The 14,050-nt window shown below is 50.4% G+C and overlaps 1 protein-coding gene across 16 annotated transcripts in view; it reads left to right on the top strand.

Annotated features, from left to right (window-relative positions):
- MAPKAP1 (MAPK associated protein 1) overlaps positions 1 to 13,580 on the top strand; it is a 227,585-nt gene extending 214,005 nt beyond the window's left edge. For 14 of the 16 annotated variants that reach the window (XM_079113808.1, XM_079113807.1, XM_079113796.1 and 11 more), the window contains 2 exons: positions 7,985 to 8,082; positions 11,974 to 13,580. In XM_079113808.1, the coding sequence (XP_078969934.1) occupies positions 7,985 to 8,082; positions 11,974 to 12,099 (224 nt within the window). In that variant the 3' untranslated portion in view covers positions 12,100 to 13,580. Of the gene's footprint in view, positions 1 to 7,984; positions 8,083 to 10,459; positions 10,628 to 11,973 lie in introns of all 16 variants that reach the window. The other 2 variants (XR_013759712.1, XM_079113798.1) reach the window with 2 other exon arrangements.
- Positions 13,581 to 14,050: the final 470 nt, after the last annotated feature.

Here is a 14,050-nt window from a genome sequence, read left to right as displayed (position 1 = left end):
TGTCTCAAGGCAAAGCACTTGTATAATTATGTGAGTTGCAAGCACAAGTTGGAACACAGTTTTTATTTGAAAGAATGACTGACAAACTATGGTTATCCAAACCTGAGTCTTCCCTTGAGTCATTTTCTTGAAAGTAAAGGAAGTGGACCTATTACTTCAAGAAAAACAAGCGACAATACTGGCATAGATTCCAGTGATAAAATTCAAGCCTTCAGGTAAAGACTTGTGTCCGGCTCTGTGAGGTTGGCTTCTCGTTGCCTAAAGACTTTTCTGATGAGATCAGTGGTGCTATCGATGACTATGTTTTGTTTTTTTGTCTTTTTGGTGGTGTATTGTGTAATGAGATATTTTGACATTTGGAAGGGCTGCTCAGCTCAGTGAACCATGTTTCCCAGACTACTGCATGATGTTACAAAAAGATCCATGCAGAGTGTGAAACCAACTAATGTAACTGAGTACAGAACGTTTACTAAAAAGGCTTTATTTTTTATATAATTTTTGTTACTGTATTTTTAATATCTTTATTTTATTTATTTATTTTTTTATGTGGTGCTCAGGTTCAAACCCAGTGCCTCACACATGCTTGGCAAGTGCTCTACCACCGAACTACAACCCAAGCCCCACTAATGAGGTTTCAGATTTCGTATTCTAACTAATCTTTAAGAAACTCTCGTTTATCGGGTTTGGGGTAGTATCAAAAAATATCTATGGACTGGGCACAGTGGCACATGCCCGTAATCCCAGCGACTCCAGAGGCTGAGGCAAGAGGATCCTAAGTTCAAAGCCAGCCTCAGCAAAAACGAGGAGCTAAGCAACTCAGTGTTAGACTTTAAATAAAATACAAAGACGTTAGGACTGGGGATGTGGCTCAGTGATCAAGTGCCCCTAAGTTCAACCCCCAGTACCCCAAAGAACATTTACAAAAAAGAATTCTTAAATATGCCTTCTGGACAAGGGGTGTAGCTCCGTGGTAGAGCACTCCCCTGGTGTGTAAGAGGAATTCCTTTTTCTAAGAACATTATCTGTGTGAAGCTGGCTTTTCTTCAACTAAAATATGTTACAACAGATCAAGTATAGAAGCACATAGGTTAATCCAGCTGTTTTCTCTTAAGCCAAATATCAAAGAGAGTTCAAAAATATAAAACAATGCCACTCCTAATTTTTTTCTTTGTTTAGGGAAATATGAAGATTTTTTTTCATTAAAAATGAAAAGGAAATATTTATGTTAACTTTTACTTCTGATGAATAATTTTTTAGATCTCTGTTTTAAGTTTAATCATATTAAAGGGTATAATCCTTATAAGCAAAACTTTTGGTCCCTTCAATGTTTAAGAGTGTAAAGGGCTTCTGAGGTCAAGAAGTTTGAGAACTGTTGATCTGAGGTCTTGACAATCATCTTTTATTAATATTTTTTATAGTTGTCAATGGGTCTTTATTTTATTTTATTTATTTATATGTGGTGCTGAGAATCAAACCCAGTGCCTCACACGTGCCAGGCTGTACCACTGAGCCACAACCCCAGCCCTTGACAGTTGCCTTAAGCAGCTTGGACTTGATTCTGAGGATGACAGGAAGCAGCACCTCAGGGTCATAGGTAGGGCGGAGAGGCATTCTGGTGTGTGTGTTTTGGTTTTGTCCTGGGGATGGAAACCAGGGCAGTTTACCACTGAGGCACTTTCCTAGCACTTTAGATTTTTTAGTTTGAGACAGGGTCTTGCCCAGTGTGCACCTCTGCGTAGGTGCTTAGATCTGAAGACATGATCCAAAGGAGCAGATCCAGAGAGGACTCAGTGGATGATCAGGACCTAGATGAGGCTGTGATCATGGAGCAGGGAGGACTGGAAGGTGAACGTGTGAGAGCTATTTAGGGCACAAATGTCTAGAACTGGACTCGGTGCTGGGTGAGGCCTCTGGTGGCACTGGCCACGCTTTTTCTTAAAGGAAAGAGGTTGACATCTGTTCTGGTCATGCTGAAATGCTGGCCCCGTGAAGATGGCTGCAGAACTGCTGGCAGGTCTGAAACTCTGGAGAAGGTCTAGGCCAGACACCTGCTCTGGGATCACGAGCATATAAGGGGCAGACTTGACAGAGGACAGAAGTGAAGTTAGAAGAGGTGAAGAGCAAGCTGGAATGCTGGGAGGATGGAGCCTGAAGGGCAGGCTGGAGTGGAAGACAGCCACAAAGGGAAACGGGGGAATGGACTGAGGAGGCAGTGGGCTGAAGACCAGGTGCCTGGGGCTCCGTGGAGACCCAGCTGGGGGCTTCCGGGAAGTATGGGATACAGCTGAGAAAGCCCTTCTGGGGCTCTCCGTATTGACAGTAGAGACCTGAGCAGGATGTTTTCACCAAGTTAGAGGAAGGAGGGAGTTTTTATAACTAGAGAGAATTATATTTACAGAAAAGAGCCAAAGAGTGAGTTTGAAAGGTGCAGACAGAAGTGTAAGTAGGTCAGACGCAGCCCCAGCTCCAGAGGTCAGAGAGGTCATTACAGTCCCTGTGCCTCTGTCTCTGGGATGCTCAGGGAAGAGCAGCAGTTGAATTGCCAGTTGAATTACATTGAACCGAAGCTCTGCAGGCCGCTCCGAGCTGACGCTCATAGTAAGATCCAAGAAGGCACGTTCAGCTCCGAGACCAGAGACCCAGCCCAGCCTTCCCTGCCAGCACTGCAGCCCAAAGATAGCGCATTTCCATCCATTTCCCCCAAGAAGCCCAATGTGTCTTCTATCCTCTTTCAGACCAGAAGGATCAGAGAAAAATCAAACCCTAGAAACTCATTTTCTTAAAGTTATCTATTCCTCAAAAAAGGGGAAAAAAAAGTTCCTCATGACCTTCTTTTAAGATGTTGGCCATTTATGCTAACCCAGATGCCCAGGAGTTAGCAGCATGAACTGTGGCTCACATGTCACATGGCTGGAATGAAGTGCAGCCACTGAAACAGATAGCTAGGACCAGGTGTGGAGGTACACACCTTAACCCCAGCTACTCGGGAGGCTGAGGCGGGAGGATCCCAAGTTTGAGGCCAGCCCCAGCAACCTAGACCCCACCTCAAAACCAGAATCAAGAAGGGCCGGGGTTGTAGTTAAGTGGTAGAGCACCCCGGGCTCAATCCCAGTACAACAACAAAAATGTTGTGGAAATATTGCCGCAGAGGCAGGGGTGTGACAAAACGTTGAGTCAAAAAGAAATTAAGCTCAGATTTCAGTGTAAGGAAGCCCAATTACAACCATATGAAAACAGGAGGACGGCTAGGAAAGTGACTGCGGCTGTCCTTGTGATGCGTTTTGGGGTTGTGGAGTGAAGTGTGGAGGGTTTTCCTCTGCCTTCGTATTTCTGGCAACTTTTAATATAATTTTTTTGTTGAAGCAGAAAGAAATTCAAGTTGTTTCTGGTGTTTTTGACACAGGGTTTTGGACAAAGGTGGGTATGGGCTCATTTGGAAGCCCCAGCTTTGACTAGTCACTGCCAGCCATAATGCCACCATGTGTGCTAAGTGTCCTTCCTGTCTACTGTCTGCAGGGGAGGCTAGGAGCACTTGTTTTGGTGGGGGGTGTCCCAGCCGCTGTCCGTCTTGGCCTTGGCTGCTCCATCTCCAGGTACCAGTCTTCCCAGGGTGGCCTCTCCCTGCATGGGCCCGAGGAACCTGTTCCTTCAGCACGGCCTCGTTTCAGTTAAAGTGCATAATGCAGAAGGTAAAGCCCAGGAGCTCAGCGTCTCCACTTCCGACACTCGTGCTGCTGATTGGTCTCCGCTCAGTGTTAGATTTCGTCTTCTCTGGTTTACGTTGAAAACCATTTGTAAGTGTAAAGACATGTTTACATATCCACATTTCCATTTCAGTATTCAAAAGCAGATGTATAGTTTCAGTGTCTTCAGCCTGTGACCAGTACTTAGATGCTACATTTATACCATGTTATATTGTGTTTTATTCCTACAGCGCTGTAAAAGCTAGTCTTTTCAAACGAGGCCAAGTTAAAATCAGAATCTCCAAAGTAATGAGCATTTTCTCTTCAAGTGTCAGTTCCATCACAGTGTTAGGAATTCCCATCACCCATGAACCCCTGCTGTGTGCAGGGGTGTACGTTAGAGAGACACATTCGTGTATGTGCAGGTATAATATGCCTGCCTCATGTGTGTGATCACCATATGTGTGGATGTGATGTGTGGACGTGATGGCGTGTGTTGACGTGGGATCTCACAGGTTCCAAACAGAATTTAACAGTCCAGGCAAGTTAATTTGAACTAAGTGGAATATTGACTTTGGTACATAATTTTTCTCGGCTGACACTTTGACAGAGACACTGTGCCCCCTGGCTTCCCCCTTTCTTATGAAACTGCTGGTGTTCTTTGACATTTTGAGGGTGACTTGCCCGCCTGATTCCTTCGATGCCCCAGACAGACGCCCTGGTGGGCCGCCGCTGAGGAGGTGGCTTGAGCCTTCCTCATCCCTTACCCAGGTGACGTGGGGGCACGAGGCCAGCAAAGCGTGGTGCAGATGCTCCTTACTTGGTTTGTTGATGTTTACATGCAGCTCATTCCTTCCTCCCAGACTCTTCTAGTGAAAATTTACCATGTAGCATAAATAACGTGTGTTTATTGACAGATTTGTTTTCAGTAAGTGGCCAATTAACTTGTTAAGTTTAAATATACAGGTTTGGACTGGCTGAAGTTATACAGGTGTGAATTCTGATTATTAGCTGTTCTAATGTAGAAGTCCACAGTCCTGCCAGTGTCCCCTTCTCAACTCAGTCCCTTTTCAGTCCCTTTCCTGTACCCGTCAAGCTCAAAACAACATACACACCTACCTGTCTGACTGCACCTGGTCTCCCTGCCTCCAGGGGTCCAGGGAACACCCTGAAACACAGTTGGTCCGTTTGTTTCACTGCCTGCTTAAAACCCACTAGTGGCCCCATCAGCTCATGAAGCTGGGCGTTTCCCATGCTTGTCCCTGCATGTCACCTCCTGCTTTCCAATCATGCATAACTGTGGTCTGCCTCAGGCTCCCGCAGAGCCAATTTGTCAGTCCTCTGTCCTTCCTGTGTGACTCTTGCCTCGTTACACCCAGCTAACATCCTGCCCTCCAAGATTGCTCAGGGGTCAGCTCTCCAAGAAACTGTGCTTGAGAGTCCTTCCTCTCGCCAAGCCAGCCACCTCACCTCCAGGTCTCCAGTGCAGCTCCCTGTGCTTACCTTCCTCCTGGTGCTCATTACATGAGTTCTCTGTGTTCATTTCCTGTCCCTTGCACTAGCCTATGCTCTTGGCAGAGCCTGAACTGAGTAAAACTGCCCTCCTGGCCACCCATCAAAACAGCAAGCCTCCAAGCAAGAACCTTGGGAGTGAGTCACCCCTTTTTCCTGTGGTCCAGTGTGGGTAAAAACGTGGCTGCTGCTCTTGACTGAGGCTCATACCCCAGGCTCTTGCTCATGGCCATCGCCCAGCCCAGCCTGGTTACTAGCAGTCACCATTAATTGTTACGATGCAAACACGGCTCTGCCGATCAGCCTGTCCGATCCCTCTTGGTGCCGTGGGTACTCTCACTGGGGGGAGACGCATCAGACCTTGGGAGAGATGGCTCTTCATCCCACCGGGGAAAGGCCAGGGACGCACAGCATATTACACCTGACCTTTCAGGAGCCTCGGTCTGGGATGATTTCTTTTTTTACTCTTTCATGTGATTGTTGTGTATGTGAACCCTGGGCCTCCGCTCTGTGCGCCTGTAGCTGACAGGCTCCATGGCATCACAGTCCCAAGGGGATGGTACCCAGGCACCCTCCCCAAGGCATCTGGGCCCACGCAAGCTGCACAGCACAAATGCCAGTGTTAGGTTTGACTCTTCCTAAAGTGCCAGGCTGTTTTTAGTGGTTCTCAGTCTCCAGGCAAACATGCTCCCTGCATCTTGAGGTTTGTTTTGTCAGTGACGAGCAGGAGCAGGTGGTGTAGACCGAGCATGAGATCACTTATCAGAGGGGCCAGTGAACCCCGAAGCTTCAGGTCTGTGGGTCTCCCTAAGACCTTCTGGTCCTTTCTAGCCCCAGGCTCTGGTGTCTGTGTCTGTCATGGCCAGGTGTCAGCAGTAAGGGCTCCTGGGGGGGTTGTCTCTGTTTGTCCTTCACAGCCCTGTGTCCTTCATAGATGACCAACAAAGGTATCTATTGTTCCTCCACATGGTGATGTCACCAGCAAGACTCCAGTGCTCTGTGATGGTGACTGCAGACACACACACACACACACACACACACACACACACACACTCATCCTGATTTAGGTAAGATTCACTCCTTTATCAGAAATAAGTGATTTATATATTAACAGTGTGATTAGCTTCCAGTCAAGAATTCTGACTTTTAGTGCCATGATTTAGAATCAGGCTAAATTTGTCAAGTGACTGAAAGTGGGGGTTTTTAAGAAATTATCAGCTATTTTTTTCAATATAGGATTTATAGTCACAATTAGTATATTGTAATGATGTTTCCAGGATAAAATACCAGCAGCTCAACTTTTCTGGCCACAAATGTACAGCATATATCAGTTTATTTTTGGAGATCTGAAAAATTAGCTACTGTAAATAAAGTCCCCAAGAAGATTTCTCCCGGAAAGAGGTGAACTTACAGTAATACGGGTGATATATTATTAATTAATAACTGACCAGCCGCTTCTTCAATTAAAAGGACAACGGATGAGAAGGCCTGCTGGAAGGACATGCTGAATTCTAATCTCCAGGCACTGAGGTCTGCTGGAGCAGGTCAGGGAGGCCCAGGTAGATGCGGGACCACTGCCCCAAGCCCTTGGCAGGTTAGCTGAGCGCTAACAACGTGCCCGTCTCGGGCAGTGCTCCTTTGGTGCCAATAATGGAAACCAGTTCAAAGTAGCTGAAGAAAAAAGAATTTCTTAGAAAGCCATTGGGGCCCCAGAACCCAAGGACAGCACATGCAGGTGTGGGGAGCTTCATGTGGACTGAGACCAGGAGTCCCCAGCCCCTCGCCTTAGCCCCAGGTCCTGTACCAGGCCAGGCAGGCTGGCATCTCTGCTCAGTTCAGAGGAGGGATCTAGCTGACATGTCTGGCCCAGAGGACCAGCACAGGAAGTGTAGACACAGCTGCTGGCGTGGCAAAGCAGGAAGCGGCTTTCTTTGACAAGCTGCATGCAACGTGGCAGGCTCACACAAAAGGGACACCTGGCCATGAAACTATGAAGATTCACCCAGCATGGCATCATGTGAGCCAGGTCCCCAAGGGTCAGCAAGGCCTTTCCACACAGGTCAGTGAGAGGACATCCCAGGTAGGGCAGAGCCTGTGCAGAGACCAGGGCAGCACCGCAGGCTTCCTACAGGGACGCAGTGATATGAGGCTAGACCAAGCAGGCCCAGAAATGGCAGTGTTGTTCTGTAGGGTTGGGAAACAGGAAGGAATTGACCTTGGTGGAACTTGTGTCAGAAGACCTGACCTCTCAGGCAGTCTGCTCTGTGAGGCGCCACCTATGATCTGTAAAGCGCACCCTGTCCCATCCTCCTGGGGCAGAAGTGACCAGGGGCTTTGGGAACGGCTTCCATCTGGGACACAAGACCAGGAACCCCTCCAACAGGACTCCCTACTCCCCACAAGCGCCCAGGCCGTGGAGCAGAGGCCTTCAGGAGAGCGTTGCTGCTGGTCCTGCTTCTGTCTGCTGCTTGTTTACTTGACTTTAAACAGTGTTGTCTTGTTTTTAGAGTAATGGTTTGGGGTCAGTGGCCTCCTACCTTAAAAATACCGCCTTTTCCACGCAGTTGTCCTGTAGAAGCAGCCCCGTGAAGTCTTCCTGATATGGCACTCTGTAACGGCCGAGTGGACGGGCCCAGCCAGCCATTCAGTGTGTTCTTACTGTCCGTGTGACCTGCCTGTGACGAGAAGACCCCTCGTCTTCTTTACCCGGCCGCCACCTGCCCACACTCCCTCGGGATGATAAGGGAGCGCTGAGGGACCCTCATCAGTCTCCCTCTCTCTTCCTCCAGGTCATGCAATATTTAAACTCACATATCTAAGCAATCATGACTACAAACACCTCTACTTTGAATCTGACGCTGCTACCGTCAATGAAATCGTGCTCAAGGTGAGTGCTCTTTGACCAGGGGCAGCTTCTGTCTTCGCCCTATCTGGCCTGGCTGCAGCCCCTTTCCCTCCCAGCAGGACCTGGCTCCTGGGCCTGGTTTTGTAGATGAGGGAACTGTGGCCCTGCTGGTGAATGCCAGGCCTGGGCCAGGCCCTGGGGTCAGCAGCTCCACCTGCCGCAGCGGCCTCCCAGCCCCCGTGCTCCTGCCTCTTCTGTATTCACGCACCATTTGTCTCCCTGTGAGCACTGTCAGCGGCTTCGGGCCCCTGGAACAGACCCCAAGGACGACAGTTGCTGGGAAGAGGCGGCATCCTGCCCAGGGTGCCTGTCAGCACCTGTTGAAACCCACCACTTCCTGCTGGGCTTTACCAACCACAGCAGTGCACCCTGAGCTCGGGATGCCATGGTGACAGGCCAGTCCCTGTCCCCAGAGAGCCCTGCCTTTGTCAGGGGAGACAGAATGAAAGAATATTCACAAAGATGTTAATAGTAGGTGCCAGGTGGGAGCGGGGGTCAGAGAGTCGGGGAGAGTAGGACGCGAATGCCGCGAGAGAAGGTACAATGTCTAGCGGCCTGCAAAGGACCCAGGCTGGTGAGCACGACGGGGCTGGGGCTGGGGCCGGGGGCCACACAGGCCTATAGGAGTCTCCTGGGGTCTGGTCAATTCAGGACACAGGATTATGTGTTTCTAAGGAGCGTCATGTACTGCCCAGGCTGCTCATCCATGACCACGATCTCAGTAGCCCAAGACTCTTCCAGATCTTAGGTAGTTTGATCAGATTGGAAAAAAAAAAGCTTCTCTGGCTGAGGAGGGGTTTGAACCTGAATTGACTCCCCCCACCCGGCTGGGCAGCCCCAGCTAATCACATCACCTCTCTGGGCCTCAGTTTCCTTACCTGTGAGGTGGAATCATGGTACCGATGCTGCCTCACCCCACTGACATGCTGCCTGGATGCCAAGCAGATGACATGCCAGTACTTCCTAGGGCACGGTCCCTTCTCTCTCAAGAGGAGAGTCATCAGGCAGCAGCAGCGGAAGCTGTGAAGGTACGCTGAGGGGCTGCCTGGTGCAGGACCTACGCCAGGGGCTCCCGTGTCCAGTCATGTTTGTCCTTCACAGTGTGTGAGACAGGCATATCAAGTTGTTCCCATTTTCTGGGTGATGAGGCTCAAATAAAAGTAGCTCATCCAGGATGGGGACTCGGGTAAGGTAGCAGAACTAGACCTCGACCCTCGGCTTGCCAGGCCCCGGAATCTGTTCCTCATGCCCAGATGTCTGTAGCCCCAGGAGTTGAGTGGGAGGTTTCAACCAAGTGGAAGCGCTTCTCAGGCACATCTTGAGCTCAGGTCCCCACGACTGCAAAGGTCTTCAGAAGTGGCAGGCGAGCAGTCAGGGGTCACACTGCTGGGAGGACAGCTGGAGCGAGACGGTCAGTTGGAAGGTGGGAGCTTCATGACCAGCTTGAGCAAGCCCCTCTCAGACAGAAAGTGAGGACAGCGTGCCCACCAGCAGGCTGAGATCATCACAAGACAGCCCAAGGAACTAGCGCCAAGTGTTTGGGGAGTACGTGAAGAAATATTCCAGGACCCCGTCAGGGACTGGACTTATTTTTATAGCCAGCATTAAAATATTCAAGACTTGAGAAGGATTCTAGTGAAATTATAATCCTGTGTTTGACATCAAAATAATTTTCACAACAGCAGATTGATGACAGAAACACAGGTTTATGACTTCAATATGAGACTGTGGAAGATCAAGTGCAAAGAAATCATTTTACAGGACCAAATGCTCCCTGGAAGCAGATGCTTTTCTGCAAAATCCCTGAGGCCTGTCGCCTCCCCTAAAATGTCTGTTTTCATATCAAAATGCTTGTGGAAATATCACATCATGCAGAAGACTCCGGGAGGTCACAGCGTACTGAGGCCTGATTCACTCGGAGCTAATGATCACAGTCCTGAGGGAAGATTAAACCTCCCCTCCCCCACTTGTGACTTCTGCAGCGATTTGAGCACTTAGTCTTCGCCACCCTTCCCGTGGCGTCGGGCAGGCCCCTGCACCGCTGACGCAGCCCAGCCCCATGTCCAGGAATTGAGCGTGTGGCCATCAGAGGCTCTGCGGGGGCAGTCTCTCTCAGGAGTTTCACACGGAATGAGTGCTTCCATCCGAGTGGAAGTTAAAGGGAGAGGTGAGCGTCAGAGCTAATGTTACCACTGTCATGAGCAGAAGCCTTCCTTTGTCTCACATCTCTTGCCCCTTTTAGAAATGTTAATATCTCCCAATGTTTTGAGACCAACTACATAATATATCATGTCCATTACCTCATCCCGTCTTCCCGACCACACTGAAGAATGTAGACGTTGTTGTCCCCATTTTATAGATGAGGAGATGGAGGCCCAAGGCCACAGAGCACAGCAGAACCCAGCCCTGAGGCCTTCCCAAGCTGCCCTCCTTCCAGCAAGATGTAATGGAGCCAAGCCGTGTGTGGTCCCTAATTCTGCAGACTTTCAGATGAATCTCCGAGGAATCGTTGGGCTCTTCAAATCAGGTTCTTGTCGTGATCGAGTGACGGAGGCTGTGACTTTATTGACCATGAAAACTCCCTATATTTTTATGCCTTAAGCTGTAAAATGCATTGAAAGTGAAACACTCTATAGTGCATAAAATTGTGCCAGTTTTAAGCCACAGCATATTAACCAGCTAATGGCAGACCAAAGGGCGTTTTTATCTTTTGATTATTACATTAATCTTCCATTAAAATTATCTATGTGATTATCACAAAGCACTGAAGATAATAAATTTAGGAAATAGTTGGCTTGTTAAGGATCATTTTAAAATGCTTTTGTCAAATTATATGTGCCAAAACTACACTGAAAACACTAGGTTGGCTGAGTGTGCAAACAATATAATCCAAAGATTGCTTTTATTAAGAATGATAAACCTGTTTCCATACATTGTCTGCACTGTCCCCGTCGTGCGCCCTGCCCGCGGGCCTCATGATTGATTGCTCTCAGCTGGTGACTTGGCGATGCAGTGGCCGAGCGTGTCAGGCCTTCTGGACCCACATGCCAGCCTTCCCCGCCCGCTGCTGGGGATGATCAGAGCAGAAAGTTAGGAGGGACGGTGTCAGAGCCTGGGCCCAGCAACTGCCATCTCCTGAGCCTCAGGTTCCTTCTCAGCTCCGCAGAGGCCCCTCCCTCCAGGCCCAGGACAAGTGGCCCTTGGAGTGGAACGAGCATGGGAGCTGGCCGCCTTCCCTTGCCAGAAGACTTGGTCTCTGGTCATGACTTTTAGACTGTGAGGGTGCAGGGAAGTGACAGCAGGTAGTGTGAGGAGGCCCTGTACAGAGCTGGGGCTGCGCTGGAGACCCTGAAGGATCCCCCAGGCAGTGCGAAGAGCAGCAGACAGCCATGCACACTCTTGCCACGGCCCTGGCCCCGACTTTCAGCCCCTAGGCCTCCTTTCTGAGCCTCCCTTTCCTCTTGGCCGCAGCATTAAAGGAAAACGTGTTGGAAGCCCCACCAGGGCTGGTGGGAGGCTGAATGGAGAGCTTTGTTCTGGTTTTTCGGAAGTGAGGCTCAGGGAGGTTCTGTGCAAGCCCAGGGTGCCAAGCAGGCAAGGGCTTCTGTAGCAACCAGGGCAGGCCTCGGGCAGCACAGCTCAAGGAGGGGCACAGGGGCAGGACCACGAAGCCCCCCACTCAGGCGGAGAGGCCTGAACCAGAGCAGGGCTGTCCTTCCTGCCATGCTGCTAGAATGCCTGGAGTTCAGCCATGCAGGAGCACCTGGGCCTGAGGCACCCAGCCCAGGGCAGGCCTTACCCCAGCCCCTGCTTTGCTGTGGGCGCGCAGCAGGCCTGGCTGGCAAGTGATGAGCTGTGTCTCTTGCTTCCTAGGTTAACTACATCCTGGAATCACGAGCAAGCACCGCCCGGGCTGAATATTTTGCTCAAAAACAAAGAAAACTGAACAGACGTACAAGCTTCAGCTTCCAGAAGGAGAAGAAGTCGGGGCAGCAGTGACACTGGCCCCCAGCCTCAATCTGTTGCCACAGCTCAGAGCTGCCTGCCAGGGCCAGGTGGCCCTAAAGCCCACCCTGCGCTCCGCAGTGCTGGGGGAGGCCAGCTCCCGGCTCATGGGCACAGGGTCAGTGGGCTCTTGGGCAGGGGCTGGGCTGGGGGCACCCTAGGCTGGAGGACAGGGGACATTGCCAGGGGACTGCAGCCTGATTGGCAGTGGCTTTGAGTAACAGTGCCCAGGGCCAGGCCACGCCCTGGCAGAGCCCCGCGCGTCCAGCCGCCTTCACTGCCCGGCGCCCCTGCCCGAGAATGTACATAGCCATGCCAGACACTTCCTTGCAACTTGATCAAATTTCTTAAAGCAAATGAAGAACAAAAGTGTACATTTCTTTTCTTCCTTTTAATAAACAGGTGTACTCTTTATCATGGTTGGTATGATGGACCATTCTTTGGGGTGGAGGATTGATTATGTTATTCTCTTTAAAATCTGTTCCCATATTGAACAGGCAGATTGGAAACGCTGTGGTTCGATTTCTCAGAAGAAATGTTTAAGGCTTAGTCAATAGTTCTAACTACACCATTTGTTTAAATGAGAGCGTTGCTCTGCGGGTAGTTAGGAAACTAACTAAAAGTTAGGAGCGCGGGCACGGCGGCGTGCCCTCGACTGCCGCTCTCTGCTCAGCAGCCTTCGCTCCTCAGCGCACCTGCACCTCTGGTTTCAGGAACGGGCGCTGGCAGTGTGCTGCGGCCCATCTTCGGGCCACGCTGCTCCTGCGAGGGGTCTTCTCCGCTTCCTGATATTGAGTGTAGGTTTCTGCTCACGGTTAGACCTGCGTGCAGCTTTCCCGGACCTGGAAGGGTCTCTGCCTCACTGGCTTCGAAGGGCCTCCTCTCCCCTCCCGACCCCAGAGAGTGCCTGCCCGGCTGAGCAGGCCGGGCGCTGCTGCTGTCCACCGTGTCAGGAGAGGGGGCGCCGAGGGAACCCGCCTCTGCCATCCCGCGCCCTGGGAGGAAAGGCGGGGGTCGGGCACCCCTGCGTCACACCTCTGGCCACACCAGATGCCTCTGCAGGCCTCGCCAGGGTCCCTCCCATGGTGACATCCTTTCTACTGTCCTGGCCAGGGCCAAGGGCCGGATGCTCACCGAGGGCCTGCCTTTAAAACATTTTTTAAATCAATGTACAGGAAGAGATGTGTGTGAACATCTCCAAGTCAAGGGTGTTTCTCTGTGCCAGGGTCCTTTCAACGAATTCCTCTCATTCTGCTCTGTTCCGCCAACGGGAGCATCTTTTCTAATGTCTTCCATTCCTACCCCAGAAACAGAAGAAATATTATTTGTAGCTTGCTATCTATCTGTATTTGAATTTTTAGCAATTTTATATTTAGATATCTTTGAAAAATGTAAATGACTAATTTGGTCATTAAATCTTGTGACATATTCAATATTAAAATGATATTAAAATAAAATCCTATAAATACTCTCTTTTGCATATTGCTTTGCATTCCTCAAGTCTTGGGCACGTAACGCTGCAGACGGTGACTCCACAGGGACTCTTCTGGGGGCGACAGGTGCTGGCAGTTGACGTGGTGCCCAGTGTCTGCAGGGCTCCCAGGGCTACCTCTGGTGCTGAGCAAGAAGCAGGGCCCCCTTCTCTCAAGGGTGGCCCTGACATTGTCACCTCCTCCAGCTGCCACATCAATACCACCCCTACCGTGGGATACAACACATTCAGTCTACATAACGTGTATGTCCAGCAGAAGGAGTTTTAAGGGGACCGTGGTGACCACCACCAGGCCCTGGTGCCAGGACTTGAACCTCGGGGTCTCCTTGGCTCTCCCCACCCAAGCCTTGATTTCGAGGCCAGGCCATGAGCTCCAGGACACGGCATCTCACACCCTCCCCGGCACCAGGCTTGCAAAACAGGAGCTTGTCCTGACAGGGGTGACCCACTGGC

This window comes from Sciurus vulgaris (genome assembly GCF_902686455.1).
Source record: "Sciurus vulgaris genome assembly, chromosome: 15".
NCBI classification, from domain to species: domain Eukaryota; kingdom Metazoa; phylum Chordata; class Mammalia; order Rodentia; family Sciuridae; genus Sciurus; species Sciurus vulgaris.
The sequence above is the reverse complement of the archived record's forward strand: the minus strand, read 5'-3'. Positions and strand labels throughout refer to the sequence as shown.